General features: G+C 42.9%; 1 protein-coding gene across 5 annotated transcripts in view; it reads left to right on the forward strand.

Annotated features, from left to right (window-relative positions):
- The window catches only part of kdm2aa (lysine (K)-specific demethylase 2Aa), a 170,403-nt gene extending 146,218 nt beyond the window's left edge, over positions 1–24,185 (forward strand). For 4 of the 5 annotated variants that reach the window (XM_061831211.1, XM_061831210.1, XM_061831213.1 and 1 more), the window contains 6 exons: positions 508–744; positions 832–995; positions 1,961–2,107; positions 2,181–2,399; positions 13,639–13,823; positions 23,932–24,185. In XM_061831211.1, the coding sequence (XP_061687195.1) occupies positions 508–744; positions 832–995; positions 1,961–2,107; positions 2,181–2,399; positions 13,639–13,820 (949 nt within the window). In that variant the 3' untranslated portion in view covers positions 13,821–13,823; positions 23,932–24,185. Of the gene's footprint in view, positions 1–507; positions 745–831; positions 996–1,960; positions 2,108–2,180; positions 2,400–13,638; positions 13,824–19,583; positions 19,683–23,931 lie in introns of all 5 variants that reach the window. The other variant, XR_009796597.1, reaches the window with a different exon arrangement.
- Positions 24,186–24,388: the final 203 nt, after the last annotated feature.

Below are 24,388 nucleotides of genomic sequence, written 5' to 3' on the forward strand. Positions count from 1 at the left end.
TCAGGTCTCACTGTCATTTGGCATGTGGGTATTGACGTCTCTCAGCAAAATGATGGAGTCCACAGAGGAGCACTCTCCAGCACTTCCTCTATGGACTCTAAATATGGTGGGTACTCTGAACTGTTTGATGCAAAGGTACAAACAATGGTCAGGACCCATCCCCCAACCTGAAGGCGGAGGGAGGCAACTCTCTCATTCACCAGGGTGAACCTAAACAAGTCGGGGGGGGGGGGGGGGGGGGGAGATAAGTAACACAAACTCACAAGCGTAAATATGGGATACGTATTTGGTATTGTCATCTCATTGCATCTGCATAGCCTGCCTGGTGAAAAACATGTAAGTCAAGTCACTTATCTTAGACACCACTTCAGTCTTGTATCGTAGAAGATGTGATTTATGAACAAAGCTGTTAGTGTGCAGTCATGCTGAGCACTTAATTTAGTGAAGACATGAATCTTTTTATATAAATGTATGGAATAACCTGACTGGTCAAATGGTATCTTTCAGGTCAAGTCTTCGCGGCATCCGGAGCTCTGTCAATCAGTCTGTGTCCACAGAGGAAGGGGAACCAGTTACTTCCTCTGTCCCTCCAACACTATCACTTCCATCCCCGCTGTGCATATCATCTTTTCAGGATGTGGATGGGAGTGGAGGAGAGAAGGAAGTGTGGGTGTCTGTGTTCAGATACCTAAACAAAGCTGAACTACTCAACTGCATGACTGTCTGCAAGGCCTGGTATAAGTGGTGTGTCCAAAATGATTGTTCTATTCTGAAATTTTACCCGTATTTAAGAATCAAAATATTGTAAATCTCAGTTATTATTCTGTGCAGGAGCTTCGATAAGCATCTATGGAGCCATCTGAATATGAGTCGATTCAATCAACTTAATAACCAGGCCCTGGCAGGTATCATAAAACATCAGCCCACTTCTTTGGACCTCTCATGGACACCCCTGGCTAAAAGACAGCTCATCTGTCTTCTAACCAGGCTTCCAGGTATAAACAGACATATCTGTACATACATTATTCTTAGTTCATACGGGTCTGGGTCACATTCTGAGACCCAGACTTTGCTGTCTGTGCCCCAGTCCACCTGGTCTGCTAGGAAGATACAGACATGTTCCCCGACCACTGGTGAGACATACTCACTCTATCGTGTCCTATGACTTCCCAAAAGTCTCCTCCCAGTGGAATGTGCCCAGAAAACCTCACCCAAGGGGTGACCAAATTAAAATGCTTGCGCTGGCTTGCCTGATGTCATTCTGTCACTTAGCCACAAACTCATGACATTGTGACCGTAGAAATGTAGGTTATCTGGTAAATCCAGAGCTTCAATAAACATCAGCTCTATTCACCACATTCTAAGCCTGACTGCTTCACACTTCACCACAACAGATGGTCACAGCTCAATGAATGCGTCAGAACCACGTCATCCAGAAATAGAAAGATGGATAGATATTTTTAAACGATAAGTGTTTAGTAAACCAAAGGCCCCAGATCACATACTACTGAAGCATCATTCACAAGAGACTGCAAAACTGAAACCTTTTTTGCAAGTCCACAAGCACATTTTGACCGATTTCGCCTAGTAATCCCACAGTGTTTTAGAACTGATCCAGTGTACCTTGACCATCTTAAGCTAAATTGTACCGCCTATAACAGATTTTTTTTCCAACAGCTGGACTTTACTCTCCAAGAAAGCTTCCCCAGTAAGATGCACTGTAATTAGACCACACTCCAGCAACATTTGTTAAAAGGGGATGTAGCAATACATATATTGCCCAACGACGTACTGCCCCTAACTTCCATCCAGTTTTGGAAGATTTATCACGACATTCCCACAACACCCAGGACACAAGAAAGGCATCAAACATCTTTTGGCCAAGCATATGCTAACTGATGATAATTCACAGATTCTTCAGTCCAATTCTTTTTCAGATTTCCTGTCTTTCTTATTTTAGGTCTTAGAGAGTTGAGGGTTGCTGGCCTCTCCTGGTCATGCCTATCAGCATTGGTCTCCCCTGCTCTTCCCCATCTTCAACTACTGGATCTCCGCTGGTGTGAAGGCATTAAAGATACACAATTTAAAGAACTCCTCACCCAACATGGTCAGATGAAGCAGAAATGAGCATGTTCACAGTTTATTTACACTGACAAGGAAAAATGTTTTCACCATATTAGGCTCAGAGTCATCTCGCTCCAGACTAAAGAACATAGTGACACTGCACCTGTCTGGTCTGGATATCAATGAATCCACTCTGAGACTTATGCAGCATCATATGCCACACTTGCAGAAGCTGGACCTCGCACACTGCAAGAACATTACAGATTCTTCCATAGCTTTACTGGCAGCAGGGGGGGCACGCACTCGGAGCAACCTCAATGAACTCATTCTCACAGGTATTTTATTCACGTTTTGTAATTGTCCAAATGGACTCCCTTCCACTGTAAAAACACATTCATATTGCGTCACACAGTTTTCAGTCTTAAATGAGCTCTGTGTTTTTGGCTCACAGCTTTGCATGTTGTGAAACTGGAGATTTTGCCCATTCGTCTTTGCAAAATCGCTGAAGCTCAATCAAATTGGATGAAAATTGTGAGAAGCAATTTTCAAGTGTTGCCATACAATCTTAAATGGGAATTAGGTTTTGACTTCGACTAGGCCATTTATGACTTGATTATGCTTTATCTAAATTGATTGTAACGCTGGCTCTCTGGCCTTTTGTCCTGCTCGAATCTGAAACACTCGCCTCAGACTTGACTCAAACACGTCTGTTGTAGTTAGGGATTAACCCAAACCCTCTTCTAGTACTAAATGACATTTATATAGCCTTTTTCATGATAGTCAAACAGGCTTTACAATTGCAGTCACACCGTAATGGTGGTAAACTACTTTTATGGCCACAGAGGCTCTGGCGTGGTCTTGTGTAATTCTGGATGCCACACTGTGCCTGCGCCCTTCGGGCCCTGTGGCCACCACCAAACATCCAAACACATCCATTCATGGCTAATATGGGTGTTTTGCCAAGGGGCACAACGACAACATGCACCCGGATAGGGATACAAACAGACAATCCTCTGGTTGCAGTGGCGTACACTTATCCTCTGTGCCAAGGCACTCACACGATGTCCAAGATTGTTCCATGTTTGGCTCCATTCACCTTCCCATCATCATCAGAAGAGCATCCTCACACAGGATCTGTATCACCCATGGCCCTTTTATGGCACTGTGTTGGGCCACCACATAGTGGGAGGAAAAGTATGTGAACTCTGGATTTTTTTTTATATATATAATATAAACATTCACCGGATAGGGAGGAAAAATTAAGTGACACCATAACTGGTTGACCCTGTTTTTGCAGCAATAACCCCAACCTGTTTCCAGTAGTTCCAGATCAGACGTGGTCAACAATCAGCATGGATTTTAGACCAATAGTCTTTGCAAAACTATTTCAATTAAACAATCTTCTCAGGATATCTGGTGCGCTCTTGAGGTCAGACTATAGCATGTTAGTCAGGTTGAGGTCAGGACTTTGGACCACTCCAGAACATGTATTTTGTCTTTCGGAAGCCATTTTGTTGATTTGCTTCCGTATTTAAGATGATCCTGTAGCAACACTTGCCGACTTTTGGGCTTGAACTGTTGGACATTTGACCTCAAGTTCTTCTGTAAATTATCTTTATAACCTTGTAAATTAATTTTTCCTTTTATGATAGCAAGAGTGTACATTTTCAACTGACATCCTAGTCTTTGTTTTTTCTTAACTCACTGATCATTTTGCACTGTGCTGTTGTAGTCATATTCACAGGAGAGCCATTCCTTGGAAAAGAAGCTGCAGTGCTGAAATTTTTCCTTTTATAGATGTCTAACCGTGAAGTGATGAAGAGCAGGACTTTTATATACCTGTGACCTTTTCCAGCTTATTACAAATCAATAATTCTTTAATAGTAGGCCTTCTGAGAGCTCCTTTGAGCATGGTACACACACATCGGCCATGCTTCTTTACAAGAGACAATTATGAAAATGTTTTTTGTCATGCCAGAGCTGCTTCATAATTTTTCATCATCTTTTCCTTTCGGCTTGTCCCATTAGGGGTCGCCACAGCTTGTCATCTTTTTCCATCTTAGCCTTTTCCTGCATCTTCTTCTCTAACCCCAACTGCCCTCATGTCTTCCCTCACCACATCGATAAACCTTCTCTTTGGTCTTCCTCTCGCCCTTTTGCCTGGCAGCTCCATCCTCAGCACCCTACCACCAATATACTCACTCTCTCGCCTCTGAACATGTCCAAACCATCAAAGTCTGCTCTCTCAAATCTTGTCTCCAAAACATCCAACTTTGGCTGTCCCTCTAATGAGCTCATTTCTAATCCTATCCAACCTGCTCACTCCAAGCGAGAACCTCAACATCTTCATTTCTGCTACCTCCAGTTCTGCTTCCTGTTGTTTCTTCAGTGCCACCGTCTCTAATCCGTACATCATGGTCTCACGGCCTCACCGATGCATCCAATTTTGCTTCATTGATTGGACTCCAGTTGCTCACGACTATGACACTGATTAGCTCTCAGATCATCTTTAGCCCAGACATTCACTTACTTTTCCCTCCTTGTTCTGTGAACCTTTCTATTTTCAATAAAAAATATGAAAATGTAATTTTTTGTGTAGTATTATTTTAAGCAGACTTAGTACCTGTGATTTAGATGATCAGACTTTTTATGACCAATTTATGCTAAAATTAAGGAAATTGTTAAAGGTTACACAAACATCGGTTTCGGTTTCCTAGTTCAGGTTGTGTCCAAGTCCCCGAGGGTGGGACGAGGGGTTTAGACAATCCCTTCAGAACTTTTGATTGTCCGTTGCAGTTGGAGTTTGTCCTTTTTTTGTGCCAGCACCAAACCAGACTGTGTAGAGGTACACAATATAGATTTGAAGAATGTTGTGTAAAACTGTCTCAGTAGCTATCGTGGCAGGACATGCTTCTTTAGGAGCCGCAGGAAGTACATACTCTGCTGGGCCTCTTTGAGGATGGTGTTGATGTTGGTCTCCCACTTCAGCTCCTGAGACTGTAATTCTGAGGAACTTGAAGGTCTCGAAGGTTGACACAGTACAGTTGCACAGTGTAAAAAGCACCTGTGGGGAAGGATGTATCCTGAAGTACATAATTCTCTCTACAGTCTTTAGTGTGTTTAGCTCCAGGTTGTGTCAGCTACACCAAAGCTCCAGCCTCTCTAATTCCTGTCATTACACAGACTTGTCACTGTCTTTGATGAGGGTGATGACTGTGGTCTCATCTGCAAACTTCAGGAATTTGACAGCTGGGTGTGTTGAGGTACAGTTGTTTGTATATAGAGAGAAGAGCAGCAGGGTGAGGACACAACCTTGGTGTGTCCCAGTGCTGATGGTGCATGTGGATAATGTGATGTTCCCCAGCCTCACCTGTTGTGTCCTGCCCGTTAGGAAGTTGTATATCCACTGGCAGATGGCAGGCGAGACCGTGATCTGGACAAGCTTGGGGGAGAAGATTTCAGGGATAATGGTAGTGAACACAGTGGTGAAATCCACAAACAGGATCCTTGCTTAGGTCCTTACGCTGTCTAGGTGTTCTAGGGTGAAGTGCAGTCATACGTTCACTGTGTCATCTGGTGACCTGTTTGCTCGGTAGCAAACTGTTATAGGTCCGGCAGGGCATCTGTGATGCTCATTAGGTGTTCCAGCATAAGGCTTTCAGAGAACTTCATGAAGACAGACGTCAAGGCGGCAAGCCTGTATTCATTCAGACCCAAGATTGCAGGTTTCTTGGGACCTGGATGATGGTGGAACGTTTGAAACAGAATGGTATTTCGCACAGTTCCCGAAATCTGCTAAAGATCTTTGTGAAGACTGAAGCAAGTTGGTCCGCCCAGACTTTAAAGCCGATTGGGCACACAAGGTCTGAGCCCGCTGCTTTGTTAATCTTTGTTTGAAGATGTCTCACAGGCCTGTTTGTGGATGGTCAATGCAGAAGTCAGAGGTGTTGAAATAGTCGGTGGTGTGTGAAAGTGTCCTTTTTGAATCTGCTCCCAAAGATTTTCAGGTCGTCGGCTAGCCTACTATTCTCCACTTGGGGAGAACGTTGCTTTGTAGTTGGTTAATGATTTTAATGCATGCCAGACTGACCTAGAGTCGTTGACGGCAAACTGTTTTGGTCACGTCCTACCTGTGGGGCATAGCCGCTAATATACATAATACCCTCAATTTCAAATTACAGCCTCATCACTTGATCTGATACTCTTTTCACCGCCAAGACATTCTTAGCCAGCTCTTCTTTTAAAATAACCCCTACTCCATTTCTCTTCCCATCTACTCCAATGTAAAATAATTTAAACCCTGCTCCTAAATTTCTAGCCTTACTCCCTTTCCACTTACTCTCTTGGATGCACAAGATTTCAACCTTTCTCCTAATCATCATGTCAACTCACTCCTGAGGTTTTCCTGTCAGTCCCAGCATTCAAAGTCCCTACACATAGCTGTGTGGTCTGTGCAATTCTCTTCTTCTTCTTCTGCTAACCAAGCCACTTTCGTCCTCTTTTTTGTCTTCGACCCACATTATCTGAATTTCTACCTACGCCTTGCAGTTTAACAGTGCCGGTGTGTGTAGTTAGCCCGGGCCACGACCTATCCGTTATGGAATTCGTTTGATGAACACTCATATATGTTTGGCAGTTTTACCCTGGTTGGCCTTCCTCTGCATTTATCCAGGCTTGGGACCGGCCTACAGGTTGCACAGGGTTGTTCCCCCAAGGGGCTGGACATAGTCAAATAAAAGCAATCAAATAAACAATCAGCACATAAGGTACACAAATCACATACTAACTAGTCTATGGTAAAGTTAAAGTTAAAATAGTATGTGGGTAAGTACGTTTCTAGTATGAAAATATAAAGCAGGGGTCCTCAATGCGTTGATCGATCGTGACGGGTTGCCAAAAAAAAAGACATCAGCCCTTTTTTTTTTTTTTTTACTTTAGCTCACCGCACATGTGCAAACACCGACAGTACAGGAAAACATGCTGTCAGCCACCCCCCCCCCCTCCCTTCCATTTTAAGCTCTCCCTTAAGAAATCTTAAGAAACATGAGTATGGATGCTGCAATAAAGAAGACAAAAACGTATCACTTTCATACGGAATGGCAGGCGGACTTTTTTTCCACAATGTCATTTTAGAAGTGTGTTTGCCTCATCTGCCAGTATAGTGAAAAGTGGAATGGCATTTTCGAACTGTTGATGGAAAATACAACACCGACATTCCGGTGAAAAGGAAGCTGAGAATGAGAAAAGTGAACGAAATAAAATCCCAATTGGCTGCACAGCTGTCACCGAAGCATCGTTTCCGGGTTCATCACATCACACATAAAGAGGCATAGCTGACTCGTTGTTCCGATCTTTTAAAAATAAGGCGGAAATATTATCTTCAATAAAATCTCTGCAGCTGAAAAGGAGAACAGTGCTGTGAAGCCATGGCTGATTGTAGAAGGACATTGGAGATTGTGTTTTTCGCTGCAGTTGGACGAATCCACTGACGTGAGTGACACAGCCCAGGTGTGCATTTTCGTTCGTATGGTGTTTAGTGATCATCATGTGAACTCAGATAGTTACAAAAAAATGTTTAAAGCTAATTATGTTGTGTAATATTGGCTCATGCAATTATGCAAAGCACACAAACATACATTTTCACAAAGAATCCTCAATATACTTTAAAATAAATGTTTTGCATTTTTGTAGTGGGTAGGTCTTTGTGACTTAGTCATTCTATTTCATCATTGGTCATTCTAAAAAAAAGGCAGCCTCCCCACCCCCGTCGATTGCGAGAGGCTGCATGCTTGAGAAGTAGATCTTATTTTTATTTCATATTTGGGTAGGTAGTAGACGTTTTCATTCACTGGAATGTTCTTCCTGCTGATCAGAGTTTGAAATTACATTTTCCAGTCCTTGTAATTTAGTGGGTCTCCGATGAACACTGCCGGCTCTGGCACAGGCAGACGTTTTCCGTTGATTGCTTCTGCAATTGCACTGGCTAGTTATGCAGTCCTGTGTTCTTGATTGGCAGAAGGCAGCTCCCTTTTGAGGCATTTAGGTTTAACACAGAAGGTTAAACGTGAACTAGTTGTGGTCTCAATTTCACTGTAAGATCTCTTACTTTAGTTGCAGATTTCTTGTGCTCAGATTCATGAAGCCACTCTGCAGTCTAGCTTTCACTGGATTCATGTTCTTAACTACCTCTAAATGGTGTATTTGCATTCGCTTATGTTCTAGAGTTTTTAGCCTAGCAGCATTTTCAGCTTCCTGAAAGCAAGTTTTACTCTGTTTTCATTTTCCAGCATTTCAAGCTTTTGTTTGTTACGCTCCATTTCTTGCAGTACATGGAAAGTGGCTGAGTTGCAGCTAACTCTGCTACAGCTTCTTGTATCTTTACAAAATACTGACTTGAAAGTCCTGATTTTAAGCTTGAACTTACTGTTGACCTACTACCTTTGAGTTCACATTTAATCTTTGGGAGGCTGCAGATAAGAATATTGAATCAGTCTTTCTGATCAGATCCCATTGCAAGATCAGTTTGGTGAGAGCATCACATGTGTCTACTCGATGGCGAGTCTCTCCATCAGGTGTCTTATGTTGGCGAAGTGCTTCATATGCTTCTTTCACTTATGATGAAGCATTGTGTATTTTAGTCATTTGGTCTTGTAGTATCTCATTGGGGAGGGTTCCATCATATGCTATTTTAGCGTCCTTCACAAGAGACTTCCTCTTCTTGTCGGCAGTTGTGAAACCTTTCAAAAGCCTTCTTGATTTTCTTTCTTGGCCTTTTTCAGTAACTGTTCTAGCTCTCTGACTTCTTAGTTCCTCTTGAGCAGCAGCTTGTGTTTCAATGCCAATTTCATTCTTTTCTAATGAATTAGCATTCAAATTAGCATCATTAAGATCTTGATATGACTAGTGTACTGCTATAACTTCAGCATTATCAAGATAGAAAGCCATATTTATGTAGGTAGTGGTCAAGTGTCATCCCTATAAACATTCTAAAATAAATATGAGTGGAGTGCGCGTCATCCATGCGCAAAGTTGAAGAAGTCTCATTCGACATCCAAGAGGTCGCCATATTGGCTGAATCTTCTGTCCGTGACGTCACAGTGGGACATCCGCCATTGAAAACATGCTGTGCCACCTACTATAGGAGACGAACACGCCCCTTCTGACACGGAAGCTCTTTTTGGAGAACATCTTACAACTGAGTGACTGGGGCAATATTACCCTATCGTTTCGAGCCATATTTAGATGATATGCGGATCACGGCCAAACCGCATGCACCCAAACCACCTCCCCGGCTGATCCACTTCTGCGCGGCAGTGATATAAACAACGCCACCCGCGACCGATGACGATGAAGCCGCGGTCAAACCGCCTCCCTGTCCGATCCACCTCCGCGGCGGAGGTCGAGGCACCGCGGCCGAAGCCATGTTGACAAGGCCGGCGGCGATCCACAAGGCTGGTGGCGATCCACAGGGCCTACGGAGACCATCCTTCCGCACCTGCTGCACTGAAGACTTCCGATGCGCACATCGACACATTTAGCACCCCTGATTTACGGATTACGCGCCCCACCCCCCACCCCAACTATTGTTTTTTTTTTAGTAGCTGTATACACACCTACCTGTTATTTGGAACCCACGAAGCTCTCGCCCTTTGCACCTGTGCAATCCATTTTTCATGACGAACTGGGTATTTTGGAAAAGTATGAAGAGCAATCCCGAGTGTTTGAGCAATATCCAACACAATGAGCCAGCATTTTAGCTTACACGAAGGAACAACGAGCTACCTTCCGTGAGGGAGAACTAGTATAAACAGACGAGACCACTTGAGTGTGCTACTGCCCTGTACGTCATTTCCTGCTTCTTCTCAAAAACAAATCCCTCAAGAGGATTTTCATGGCGGGAGTTACAAAAAGACGTATACGTCAAAATCATGTTTTGTGGTGGGAAAAAATGGATGAGTCCATACTGGCTGCCGTTTTTTCATTAATAATGTACTAAAAATCATGCATTTCATGACAGTGGACCTTTGACTTGTTTTAGCATAAAGGTTACTTCTTAGTATATACTTCAAAATGGAAATGGTAATTACTAATAAATCAACCTCTTTAACCTTATGTTTTACCAACAAATTTCATAGTGTCTCAATATGTCAGAAAAAAAAAATTTCTTGGAGCACAAATGAACTTGTTTTCACTTGCAATTAATTACACCATCTTGTTACCATAGCAGCATCAAAAATGACCTTTGGATAAATAATAACAAATATGATGAAATCAGAAACAACTTGCTAGTTATTGTGTACACACAACCGGGAAACTTCACTCTTAGCACTTATAGAGACCCTTATAAGCAGATGATGAGCTAAACCTTCTTAACATTTACCTTGTTTAAATGTTTACTTGTTGTTAGTTTAACTGGACTCTCCTTGGTGTTTGCTTGCTTTACCGGTGAGATCACAGTCTTAATTTCTCGTTGCTGAGACACGATGTAACTTGCTTGGAGGTCCGTCGGATGGCAGTCCCACAGGTCGAGGAATCTTATGTTGGGGAGGTTGAAGCAGGTGCACACGTTGTCCTAGTGTCGGGAAGTATGAGGCAGGCGTACATGTCGTCATTCCACTTCGGGCAGGATGAGCTCTTACTCGACCTTCCACCTTACGTCGTGGAGGCTGAGTTCTTTCTTCGAGCCGAATACGTTCCCACTGCCGGGCTGGTATGAGTTCTTTCTTTGGGCAGGATGAGTTCTCGGGTTGGCAGACATGCACACCTGTGGATATAATAAAAAAATAATAAATAAAAATCTGTTCAAATTCACAAACTTACAGCTCAAAGACATATATCACTCCAGTAAACAGAGCCATCCACCCCACTTACATTTCTATTTTAAGCATTTAATGCAAAACATATCCACAAGGCAGCTATTTAAAGTTTTCAGGATAAAGTTTTACGTATTGCTCATGACATCTTGGGAAAATTGTGATTAAAATGGGATTTGGACAGCTCTGGCTACTGTCTAGGTTGCTCTCAAATTAATGTGGCAACATTTTAAATGGATTTCGTTCATTAAAATCCTTCTTTGTGAAAATATACCACCTTAGACTGTGGGCTACATTCTCAGCTTCTGTGTGTTTTGGTGCAATAATAAACAAGCGCTGTACACACAAAATAGTTGTCACGGTTGTTGGTACCAATTCCCTAAATACGCGGCGTTTGCATAATTTCAAAACAAAACAGAAAACTTCATATATTCATTGAGGATATCGACGCCATTACTATTTATCAGTTAATGGCTAAATAAACAAAACAACAACTTCACACAATGCTTACCAGTCCTGTGTTTCCAAAATGAGCATGTCCTCCTAGCTCGGTCTGACTACTGGGTTGCCACCTTCATCACCAGGTATTTTGAACGTGTGTGCTGTCTAACTGGCTCAAACTGCTAAACTTTAACGCCTTTATAAAGCTTGTATTCTTCATCATCTTCTTGGGACCCTTCAGATTCATGTTCATCGCTCGAATTACTGGGAAATCCATCGTCGTTCTCGCATTGGAGTTGATGGGCGCCATGATGTTCTCACCGGCACTGAGGTCATGGCCCTTGTCGGGTATTTCCGCTCTGTCGTCGTCTTTTTTAAGTGAATCCAGCTATGTGCGATCATTTTTTGCCGATCATCGAAAAATAAAAATGTTTCCTTCATAACGGATTTCAGATTTCGAATTCTGCATAAAAACCTGTATAATCTTAGCAAAAAGGTGCATTGAGGACCTTCCATAACCTTTAAACACGAACTACATTTAATCAGATGTCAGCTCGCCGTCATGTATCAAGATTAAAGTTAAATCTTACACGCCCGATGTTGATAAGCAGTTCCAGGAAACATCTGTCAGTCTTTGTGCATGTAAAGTCAATTCACTTATCTGTTCGCAGGAACACACCCCTGGGACTCTTTCACTGGGTGTGGGGCCACTCACCCATTGCAACAAATAACTTATGAATATGTGAATTGCTTGGGTATCCCGTTACTTTCATTTGTCCTACAGACTTTTATAATGCACTTACTCAATCCCACCACACTTTAGTTTTACAGCTGGGGTCACGACCTTGGCTCTTGCATGCTTCTTGTCCTGTCCTTCCCTCACAGGAACAGACCCTTGCAACACTCATATTTTTCATTTTCATATTCATTCATTTTCCATTTTACAATTCATGGTTTGCCTTTTGTCTTTGTTTCTCACTCCCCTCTAGAAACTTTATTCTGTTCAACTGATGGACTCTAATTCTCACACTTCTGTTATACTAAGAAACTACAGCCAAAGCTTAAAAACTCTTTTGTGACACAGTAAAACAGTTCTAGCATAAAAGGGATACAGATGCTCCATTCTGCGTTACCTAACCGAACAGGATGAGAAAAAAAACTCGCTGGTTTTGTGCTCATTCTCACTCATGTTGTGCCATGTTTCTAATGAATGAGGACTTCAAGCGTTGCATCTTGGACATATCCTGCATAATCAGGAACAAGGTCTTTGTCGTAATGGCTGGGACTTTTTCCAAGTTCTGCCATTATTGTATTCAGTGTGCATTAGCTGGTCATTGTATAATTAGGTTGTTACTACCTTATGCTCATTTGACCAGTGTGTCTAATATGGAATAGATGCATAATTTAAGCGGTGTAATTGTTAAACAATAATGCAGCCCTATGGGGGCGCAAGCCAGTGCAATCTGTAGGCCGGTCCCAAGTCCGGATAAAGGCAGAAGGTTGCGTCAGGAAGGGCATCCATCTTAAAACTTTGCCAAACAAATATTGTAATTTATGGACTATAAAACGGACCTGATTATAAGTCCCACCCAGTATATTATTCGTATATTCTTCTTCTTCTTCTTCTTATAATCTTATATTATTAAAACTTTGAAAACTCTTTTCTGTGTACCGCCTTTCTTTGTAAATATCTCGTCTTTCAATGTGGGCACATGCAGCTTATAGACAGGTGCGGCTTATGTATGTACAAAATGGTTTTTCCATTAAAAATGGACTGGGTGCGGCTTATAATCAAATGCATCTTATAGTCCATAAATTAGCGTATTTGTTTGGCAAAGTTTTAAGAAGGAAGCCCTTCCTGACGCAAGCTTATGCATTTATTCGGGCCTGGGAACGGCCTATAGATTGCACTGGCTTGTGCCCCCATAGGGCTACATTATCAGATCTGCCATCTCAGTAAAGTCAAATACTCTGTGCACCTGTTAAATATGAGACATTAGCTGTGTGGCAGTTATTAAATGAGAAGGTAATTACAGACAGTGCACAACTGAGTAATGCATCTTCATTTACATCTTGGGAAGAGAGACAATCTCAGGATAACTAAACTGTGTAACATTTTTGTATTTATTCATTTTTAGTTCTGTTTGTAGTGGTGCGGACACATCTACTGGTTTGCAATTCGTACCATCTTGAAAAACACTTTAGTAGGATCAAGTGGACTTTTTTTTAATTACATGATCAATACTAATTACTATAGCTTGAGTAATAAACAAGGAAACTGACCAAACATTTGAATGGCTTCTGTTTGTGTGCCAAACAGGTTGTTATCAGCTGAGCGATGGGTGTATGTCCTACCTGAAGCGCATATCCTCTTTGACTCTTCTGGATATAAGAGGCTGCAAAAACATCAGTATCCAAGCCTGCAACACCTTCATCTCTGACCTGTCACACGTTGCTGTGTACTGTATGATAGAGGAGAAGGTCATCCAATGTCTGAACTAAGAGGTTGTTGCATGGTCGAAATAAAAATCTCAAAAGATGTTTGTGACAAGCTAAGATTAGTTTTATGTCATTGTACAAAGACTGAATACTGACTGCCTTTTATAGTTATTATAGGTAATTTCTGATCAGTAGAGCGTTTACTGAGCAGACAAATGCTGTTACCATGATTAAACATATTTCCCACAAGTCAATCTTAATTTTGGCTAACCCTAATTAAATGTATACAACAGCTGAAATAAACATTTAAGATGTCACCATTATTCTTCCTAATGTAGGGATTTGCGAGTTTGGACGCGTGTTCACGAGTCGAGGAAGATATGACCAATGATTAGAAAAAGGCAAATGGATTTGTTACAAAGAAATGTGCAATACAGACGTCCGGGTCTTATCTAGGTATCTGCCGCACACGAGACGTGTGTCTTCTGGCAGGATAGCCAAAGAAGACAAAAGCTGCTCAGTAACACAAGGTTTTTATATGTATGTGTCCATGGTAAAACTGGCTGAACCCCCCCCCACACACACACACACACACCACAGTCGGGTCCTGGGCCGGACGGTAACTTTCCGCTCCTTATCGGGTGTCATTCGTCTCCACGGCAACACCTGGGAGAGGAGGATGGCGCCAGCCGGTTTTCTGCGTATAAAGATCAAGGAAAACCACTGGCTCCACAACACATCCTTTTCTGATTAGCAAATGGGCAACACTGTTGATTAAGTAAGGTCTAAGGTCATATTTAAGCAAATAATGAAAGTACAATGAAACTAAAATAGTCTTCACTAACTATAATTCCATATGTGTATTGACCAGATAATGTCACCAGATGTTGGGAATAGCCCAAGTAGTCCATACATTCCAAGAAAGGGGAATGTCAAGGTCTACTGAACGTAAAGCATGATTTTTAGGATGGAATGGACCAATCTGTTTTTTCGCCACACGTCATGATGTCGTATATGGATTTTTGCATCTCCCGCCATGAAAATCCTCTAAAGGTATTTGCGTTGGAGAATAACCGGGAAGTGACGTTTTTTTATGGTCGAGTGTTTATATGGGTTTATACCGGTACAATGTACAATGTCGAAGACAAAGAAGAGGAGGAAACCGGATCCAGCGTCAGAAGAAAAAAAGGAATGCAAAGAGCCTACAACTGAGTGTAGGGACTTTGAATGTTGGGACTATGACAGGAAAAGCTCAGGAGTTGGTTGACATGATGATTAAGAGAAAGGTTGATATTCTGTGCATCCGAGAGAGCAGGTGGAAAGGTAGTAAGGCTAGAAGTTTGGGAGCAGGGTTTAAATTATTCTACCACGGAGTAGATGGGAAGAGAAATGGAGTAGGGGTTATTTTAAAGGAAGAGCTGGCTAAGAATGTCTTGGAGGTGAAAAGAGTATCAGATCGAGTGATGAGACTAAAATTTGAAATTGAGGGTGTTATGTATAATGTGGTTAGCGGCTATGCACCACAGGTAGGATGTGACCTAGAGTTGAAAGAGAAATTCTGGAAGGAACTAGATGAAGTAGTTCTGAGCATCCCAGACAGCGAGAGAGTTGTGATTGGTGCAGATTGTAATGGACATATTGGTAAAGGAAACTGGGGCGATGAAGAAGTGATGGGTAAGTACGGCATCCAGGAAAGGAACTTTGAAGGGCAGATGGTGGTGGACTTTGCAAAAAGGATGGAGATGGCTGTAGTGAACACTTATTTCCAAAAGAGGGAGGAACATATAGTGACCTACAAGAGCGGCGGTAGAACCACGCAGGTAGATTATATTTTGTGCAGACGATGTAATCTGAAGGAGGTTACTGACTGTAAAGTAGTGGTAGGGGAGAGTGTAGCTCGACAGCATAGGATGGTAGTATGTAGGATGATTCTGGTGGTGGGTAGGAAGATTAAGAAGACAAAGGTAGAGCAGAGAACCATGTGGTGGAAGCTGAGAAAGGAAGAATGTTGTGCGGCCTTCCGGAAAGAGGTGAGACAGGCTCTCGATGGACAACCGAAGCTCCTGGAAGACTGGACGACGACAGCCAAGATGATCAGAGAGACAGGCAGGAGAGTACTTGGTGTGTCATCTGGTAGGAAAGGGGAGAAGGAGACTTGGTGGTGGAACCCCATAATACAGGGAGTCATACAAGGAAAGAGATTAGCGAAGAAGAAGTGGGATACTGAGAGGACTGAGGAGAGGCGAAAGGAGTACATCGAGATGCGACGTAGGGCAAAGGTAGAGGTGGCAAAGGCTAAACAAGAGGCATATGAAGACATGTACACCAGGTTGGACACGAAAGAAGGAGAAAAGGATCTCTACAGGTTGGCCAGACAGAGGGATAGAGATGGGAAGGATGTGCAGCAGGTTAGGCTGATTAAGGATAGAGATGGAAATGTGTTGACTGGTGCCGGTAGTGTGCTAAATAGATGGAAAGAATACTTTGAGAAGTTGATGAATGAAGAAAATGAGAGAGAAGGAAGAGTTGAAGAGGCAAGAGTGAAGGACCAGGAAGTGGAAATGATTACTAAGGGGGAAGTCAGAAAGGCATAACAAAGGATGAAAAATGGGAAGGCAGTTGGTCCTGATGACATACCGGTAGAGGTATGGAAGCAATTTGGAGAGATGGCTGTGGAGTTTTTGACCAACTTATTCAACAGAATACTAGCGGGCGAAAAGATGCCTGAAGAATGGAGGAAAAGTGTTCTAGTTCCCATTTTTAAGAACAAAGGGGATGTTCAGAGCTGTGGGAACTATAGAGGAATAAAGTTGATGAGCCACACAATGAAGTTATGGGAAAGAGTAGTGGAGGCTAGACTCAGGTCAGAAGTAAGTATCTGCGAGCAACAGTATGGTTTCATGCCTAGAAAGAGTACCACAGATGCATTATTTGCCTTGAGGATGCTCGTGGAAAAGTACAGAGAAGGTCAGAAGGAGCTACATTGTGTCTTTGTGGATCTAGAGAAAGCCTATGACAGAGTACCAAGAGAGGAACTGTGGTACTGCATGCGTAAGTCTGGTGTGGCAGAGAAGTATGTTAAAATAGTACAGGACATGTATGATGGCAGCAGAACAATGGTGAGGTGTGCCTTAGGTGTGACAGAGGAATTTAAGGTGGAGGTGGGACTGCATCAGGGATCAGCTCTGAGCCCCTTCCTGTTTGCAGTGGTAATGGATAGGCTGACAGATGAGGTTAGACTGGAATCCCCTTGGACCATGATGTTCGCAGATGATATTGTCATATGCAGTGAAAGCAGGGAGCATGCAGAGGAACAATTGGAAAGATGGAGACATGCACTGGAAAGGAGAGGAATGAAGATTAGCCGAAGTAAAACAGAATATATGTGCGTGAATGAGAAAAGTAGAGGGGGAAGAGTGAGGCTACAGGGAGAAGAGATAGCGAGGGTCGACGACTTCAAATACTTGGGGTCAACAATACAGAGCAATGGAGAGTGTGGTCAGGAAGTGAAGAAACGGGTCCAAGCAGGTTGGAACAGCTGGCGAAAGGTGTCTGGTGTGTTATGTGACAGAAGAGTGTCTGCTAGGATGAAGGGCAAAGTTTACAAAACAGTGGTGAGGCCGGCCATGATGTACGGATTAGAGACAGTGGCACTGAAGAAACAACAGGAATCTGAACTGGAGGTGGCAGAAATGAAGATGTTGAGGTTCTCGCTCGGAGTGACCAGGTTGGATAGGATTAGAAATGAGCTCATTAGAGGGACAGCCAAAGCTGGATGTTTTGGAGACAAGATTCGAGAGAGCAGACTTCGATGGTTTGGACATGTTCAGAGGCGAGAGAGTGAGTATATTGGTAGAAGGATGCTGACGATGGAGCTCCCAGGCAAAAGAGCGAGAGGAAGACCAAAGAGAAGGTTTATGGATGTGGTGAGGGAAGACATGAGGGCAGTTGGGGTTAGAGAGGAAGATGCAGGAGATAGGCTAAGATGGCAAAAGATGACACGCTGTGGCGACCCCTAACGGGACAAGCCGAAAGGAAAAGAAGAAGATACCGGTACAATGTACCAGAAAAAAAGTACTTGTTTTTTTCATCGTGTTCGCCAAGCTGGCTCGTCGTATTGCTGAATTTTGCTCGAATATTCGGGAGGATGGAGTAACTCTTCACACTTTTACAAAACACCCGGTTCGTCGTGACAAATGGATTGCACAGGTGCCAAGGATGAGAGCTTTGTGGGTTCTAAATGACAGGCAGGTGGTGTGTATAGAGCTACTTAAAAATAATAATTGTGGGGGACGAATTTGTCTCTCAGTTTATAGCATATGTTACGTGTGAATTTAAACCGGCAACATATAACAAAGCACTTGTATTGCGCTTAAGACATATTAATCACACACAATACAACACAAAACAATAAAATAGAAGTACAAAGACAGTTTAGTAGCGTGTAACACGACCTAACTAGACATATAGTCGCCAAACTCAAAAAACTTCTCCGAAAGCAGAAATAATAAAAAGCTTTGTCTGTGTCATAGATCTGCGTCATATCGGTAGTGTCCGTTTACTTGTTCGTTTGCAGCAGGATGAATAAAAAGCTCCATCGGCGTCCAACGAGTAATCCTCTCAGAACATAACAAAAGATGCATGTCATAATAGTACTGAAGACTATTTTACTTTTATTGCACTTTCATTATTTGCTTAAATATGACCTTGTACATTTAATCGACGGATAAAGTGTTGCCTATTTGCTAATCAGACAAGGATGTGTTGTGGAGCCGGTGGTTGTCCTTGATCTTTGTCGCAGAAAACCAGCTGGCGCCATACTCCTCTCCCAGGCATTCCCGTGGAGAGGAACGACACCAGATAAGGAGCGGAAAGTTACCATCCTGGCCCAGGATCTGACTGCAAGGGGGCTTCTACCATGGAGCCATACATATAAAAACCTTGTGTTACTGGGCAGCTCTTGTCTTCTTCTTTGGCTATCCTGCCAGAATCTCGTGTGCGGCAGACACTTCGATAAGACCCGGACGTCTGCACTGCACATTCCTTTGAAATAAATCCATTTGCTGTTAACTTTTTCTAATCATTGGTCATATCTTCCTCGACTTGTGAACACGTGTAGGGTCCAAACTCGCAAATCCTTACGTACATGTAAGTCAAGGGTGCTAAATGTGTCTATGTACACGGGCGTTGTTCATCGCCGCTGTGGAGGTGGAGCAGGCAGGGAGGTTTGTTTGGCCGTGTGCTGGAGGAGAAAGGAGGCTCTCCCCCACACCAGCCACCGGTGTCTGGACACCTCTGAAGTAGTTACTTCGCCTGGCATGGGTCCTCCTGAGTTCGCCACATACTGTCATGCGTACTGTCCAGGAGTCTATTGTTCGTTAGAAGTCAAAATCAAAACCCTTTATTGTCATATCTATGCTGTGCATACAATGAAATGATGAGTGCTTCTCCACTAGGTGCAATAAAATAGAAAAGAAATCAAAGAACATCTTAGGTTAAAAACAAAAACAATGGATAAACATCAAGGCGGGTTGTTGCTAAAATAAATAAATAAATGCACAAAAGTGCAGTTGTAGCGGGTTGTTGCTAAAATAAATAAATAAATGCACAAAAGTGCAGTTGCAAAATATTCCATGACAGTACTGTTATTTCAGTGGTTTGAGTTCAAGGAGTTGATGGCTCTGGGGAAAAAGCTGTCCTTAAATCTACTTGTCCGTGTTTTGTGCGACCTTTACCGCCTTCCAGAGGGCAGGTGATGACCAGGATGTGAAGAGTCCTTTAACATATTTGTGGCTCTGCTGTGATAACGGGGGCAATGTCCTCTAGGGATGGCAGAGAGCAGGCAGCAATCTTCTGGCGCTGTTGACCACTCTGCAGAGCTTTCCTGTCCGCTGCTGTGCATCCAGCATACCACAATATGATACAGTAAGTGAAGATGCTCTCCACGGTGGTTCAGTAGAAGGCCTGCAGCAGCTTAGCTTCGAAGTTGTTCTTTCTGAGCACTCTCAGGAAGTTGAGTCGCTGCTGGGCCCTTTTCACCACCACAGTGGTATTTACAGTCCAAGGGAGTTTGTCCGTGGTGTCGACTCCCAAGATTTTGAAGGAGTGGACACGCCACACACTCCCCATTGATGACCAGTGGGACCGGGTCGGTGCCGCACTTCCGGACGTCCAGGATGATTTCCTTCGTCTTTGTGGTGTTCAGTGTCAGGTTGTTTGCAGAACAATACTTTGACAATTTACTAATCTCGTCTCTATAGGCATACTCATGTCCTTCTGAGATGAGCCCGATCACAGTGGTGTCATCAGCAAACTTGATAATGGAGTTGCTGGGATGGACTGGTATGTAGTCGTGTGTACAGAGAGTATAGCAGAGGCCTCAGTACACAACCTTGGGGACCTGGTACTGAGGTGATTGAGGAAGAGAGGTGTAGGCCAAGTCTGACAGACTGTGGACAGGTTATGAAGAAGTCTTTGATCCAGCAGCAGATGGAAGGAGTCCAAAGAGGGAGAGTTTGTCAACCAAAATACGTGGGAGGATGGTATTAAATGCTTAACTAAAGTCTATGAAGAGCATCCTGATGTAGTTCCCTTGGCATTCCAGGTGGCTCAGTGCAGTGTGGAGAGCTATTGTGACAGCATCCTCAGTAGACTGGTTTCCTCTGTAGGCAAACTGGTACGGGTCGAGTGAGGGAGTAAGTGAGCCCCTTATGTGGCATGCAAGTGGCCTCTCAAGCACTTCATCGCATCACAGGTGAGTGGAATAGGCCTGTAATCATTTAGGCTGTCAATGGCTGCTTTCTTTTTGATGGGGATGATTGTTGCAGATTTCAGGCAGGAGGGAATGGTTGATTGCTGCAGATATCTGTTGAAGATTTTTGTGAAGACACCCATCAGCTGACCAGAACAGGTTTTCAGTACCTTAACCCAGCACTCCGTCTGGGCCAGCAGCCTTCCTGGTATTTACAGTCCTGATCACACCTCTCACTTCATGTTCTTGAAGCGTCCGTGTGCTGCTGGTGGGATGTGGTTGTAATGAGCCTGGGTTTGAGCTGTCCATCTAAAAATGGGCAAAGAAATGGTTTAGTTTCTCTGCCCTGGAGTCGTCTGTGTTTCTGGCGCACATCTTGATCTTACTGTTGTAGTTTGTGACGTGTTGTAATCCCTCCCACATTTTTGGGGAGTTTTTTTCTGTGAAGCACTCCTCGATATTTCTTATGTAGGCCACCTTGGCCATTCTGATGCCCTTCTTTAAGTCGGCTCTAGCGGCACTGTATTGTGCCTTGTCCCCTGACCTGAATTTGGCGTTGCGATGTCTCAGGAGTGCCTTAGTCTCTTGTGTCATCCAGGGTTTTTGATTGGGAAAAACCTGGATCCGTCTATTTTCAGTCACAGTGTCTATACAGTTTTTGATGTAAGACAGAATAGTATCTGTGTGTTCCTGGAACTGATGGCAAGCCTTCATGAAGCTGCTTGCATTGCTCAGCAGCATACAATAAAAGAGCAGCAGCATAAATCTGATGGTTACAACAAAAAGGTCAGGGGCATCTGCCTAAATGTGAGGGATAGAGTTTTGCTTGCCAACAAAGCAGAGAGAGGAAAAAGGAAGTTGGGGGATAAGTGGGAAGCCAGAATCTATACAGTGACAGACTGTAACCGCCAAACTCAAAAAATCAAAGATGAGAGCGGAAAGACTAAGGTGGTGCATCGGAACTTGATATTGGATGTGAGCTTTTTACTAACCCCTGAGCAAATCAGGACAGAACCCAATTCAGCCACCGCAGATGAGATCAGTGATTCCCAGGCTCAGCCACTTGATGACTTAAGAGTTCTGCCGGAGGAAATCTGAGAGAACTGGACCCACTAATGGTTATGCGTGTCATCAAATGTCTACTGTGAGTCACTGGGGGATGGTAAAGAGTCAGAAGAGGGGGATGAGATGTCACAATCTGCAACCTGGGAATCTGATCAGTTGTTATGCGCAGGTATCCTGGATAATTCTGCAGGCAGTGGAATCACAGGACAAAGGGAGGATGATTTACCTCTGAGAGACTCACTTGACTCCAATGTAGTTTCTAGGTCACCCACAACAGATTATCATGAGTCTAAAAACAGTGTTTGGAACAGGAGTGGGGCAGAACATAACATCTTAATTGAGACAAGCACCAGCACAAAATTCAGGGTCTGAGGGGCATGTTGTCAGAACACGTGCAGCCAGAGTTGTTAAGGTTAACAGTCTTATAGAGAACATGGCACAGAAACCACTCACAAGGGGTATGTTCATGGGTTAAGCAAAAAAAATCTCAGTCTTTGTTGGCTTCCTCACGTTTTCCATCACAGCATCCATCAGCCTTCTCTTTGGTCTTCTTCTTGGTCTTTACAATAGTATAGTTTCATGCCTAGAAATGCACAGATGCAATATTTGCCTTGAGGATGCTCGTGGGAAAGTACAGAGTAGGTCAGAAGGAGCTACATTGTATCTTTGTAGATCTAGAGAAAGCCTATGACAGAGTACCAAGAGAGGAACTGTGGTACTGCATGTGCAAGTCTGGTGTGGCAGAGAAATATGTTAGAATAGTACAGGACATGTATGAGGGTAGCAGAACAGAGGTGAGATGTGCCATTGGTGTGTCAGAAGAATTTAAGGTAGAGGTGGGACTGCTGAGCCCCTTCCTGTTTGGGATAGTTATGGATAGGCTGACAGACGAGGTTAGACTGAATTCCCCTTGGACCATGATGTTCGCAGATGATATTGTGATCTGCAGTGAAAGCAAGGAACACTTAGAAAGATGGATATACGCACTGGAAAGGAGAGGAATGAAGATTAGTCATAGTAAAACAAAATGTATGTGCGTGAATGAGAGGGGCGGAGGAGGAAGAGTGAACCTCCAGGTAGAAGAGATAGCGAAGGTGGATGACTTCAAATACTTGGGGTCAACAATACAGAGCAATGGAGAGTGTGTTAAGGAAGTGAAGAAATCGGTCCAAGCGGGGTGGAACAATTGGCGGAAAGTGTCTGGTGTTCTATGTGACAGAAGAGTATCCGCCATGATGAAGGGCAAAGTTTATAAAACAGCGGTGAGCCCGGGCATGATGTACGGATTAGAGACGGTGGCTCTGAAGAAACAACAGGAAGTACAACTGAAGGTAGCTGAGGTTCTCGCTTGGTGTGAACAGGTTGGATAGGATTAGACATGAGCTCATTAGAGGGACAGCCAAAGTTGGACGTTTTGGAGACAAGGTGAGCGAGAGCAGACTTCGATGGTTTGGACATGTTCAGAGGCAAGAGAGTGAGGTTATTGGTAAAAGGGTGCTGAAGATGGAGCTGCCAGGCAAAAGACTGAGAGGAAGGCCAAAGAAAAGGTTCACGGATGTTGTGAGGGAGGACGTGAGGACAGTGGGTGTTCCAGAGGAGGATGCATGAGATAGGCTTAGATGGAAAAAGATGACACGCTGTGGCGAGACCTAACAGGACAAGCCAAAAGAAAAGGAAGAAGACCAACATTGATGGATCTCTTTGAAGCTATAAATTCAAAATTGGTTTTGTTTTTATGTATTCTCGAGGAGAAATTAAGATGTTGATGTTCCTTCATATTTATACATTTCACATTTAACACAAAGATACTGAACATAGGTTTTTACGGGCATGTCACATAAGGTTTTTACTTATGTTTCGTACAAACATAAAATTTAAAATTTTAATTTATCTAATTTTAAACCTAATGCATCAGAGAACTTGTCTATTAGTGACTTTGCAGAGTTAATTTGTTCTTCATCCTGTCAGTAATAAAGTCATATCATTAACTGGTTGGGTCAATCTGATTTCCCTGCCAAAAAAGAGGCAAACCATTAATAGTCGGGTTATTTAATGTTTCTCGTTGACAGCTGGGATAGACTCCAGTACTCCTGTGACCCTTGTGAGGATAAGTGGCTAAGAAAATGGATAGATGGATACAATCCTTTTGTTTATTCATGTATTTGTGCAGGGTTTTTAGTTTTAATAAAATACTACGTAGCATTAAAACATCCAGTATTACATACTAGTCTCTCACAGAATAGATCAGTTTGCAACTTATCAAAAATAATTTGCGCACCATGAAATAAACCCTTGCTTTATTCATACACTTTTTCTTATTTTATAAACTAAAACATTATTTTTCCATCTTATTTACAGATGTTGCAGGAACGATCTCCTGCACAAGAGGTTGACATCAAACCAGCAGATGCTGATCCTGACAAAGCCCAAGATTTAGCACAACATCAAGATTTGTCGACAGCAGATATTATACTGTCATAATTATTTAAACCTCAGGTGTTCTCAAAGTACTCTTATTGAAAGACCAAATAAGCATTAAGAAAAAATGCTACGAGCGAAACATATTTATACACAATGTAACCATACAGTTTAATAAAAATGTTACGATTTTAGTTCTGTGGTGGATGTTTACTTCATATACAAACATATACATCAATATTTACACAGAGAAAAAAATCAGGATGTAGACCAGGGGTGTGCAACCTACGGTCCGTGGGTCACATCCAGCCCGTTGGTCTTTTTAATCCGGACCGTCAAAGATTTGTACAGAATTAAGATTTGATGTGAATGCATTTATTTCATTTGACTCGTAATG

This window comes from Syngnathoides biaculeatus, chromosome 9 (assembly GCF_019802595.1).
Source record: "Syngnathoides biaculeatus isolate LvHL_M chromosome 9, ASM1980259v1, whole genome shotgun sequence".
NCBI classification, from domain to species: domain Eukaryota; kingdom Metazoa; phylum Chordata; class Actinopteri; order Syngnathiformes; family Syngnathidae; genus Syngnathoides; species Syngnathoides biaculeatus.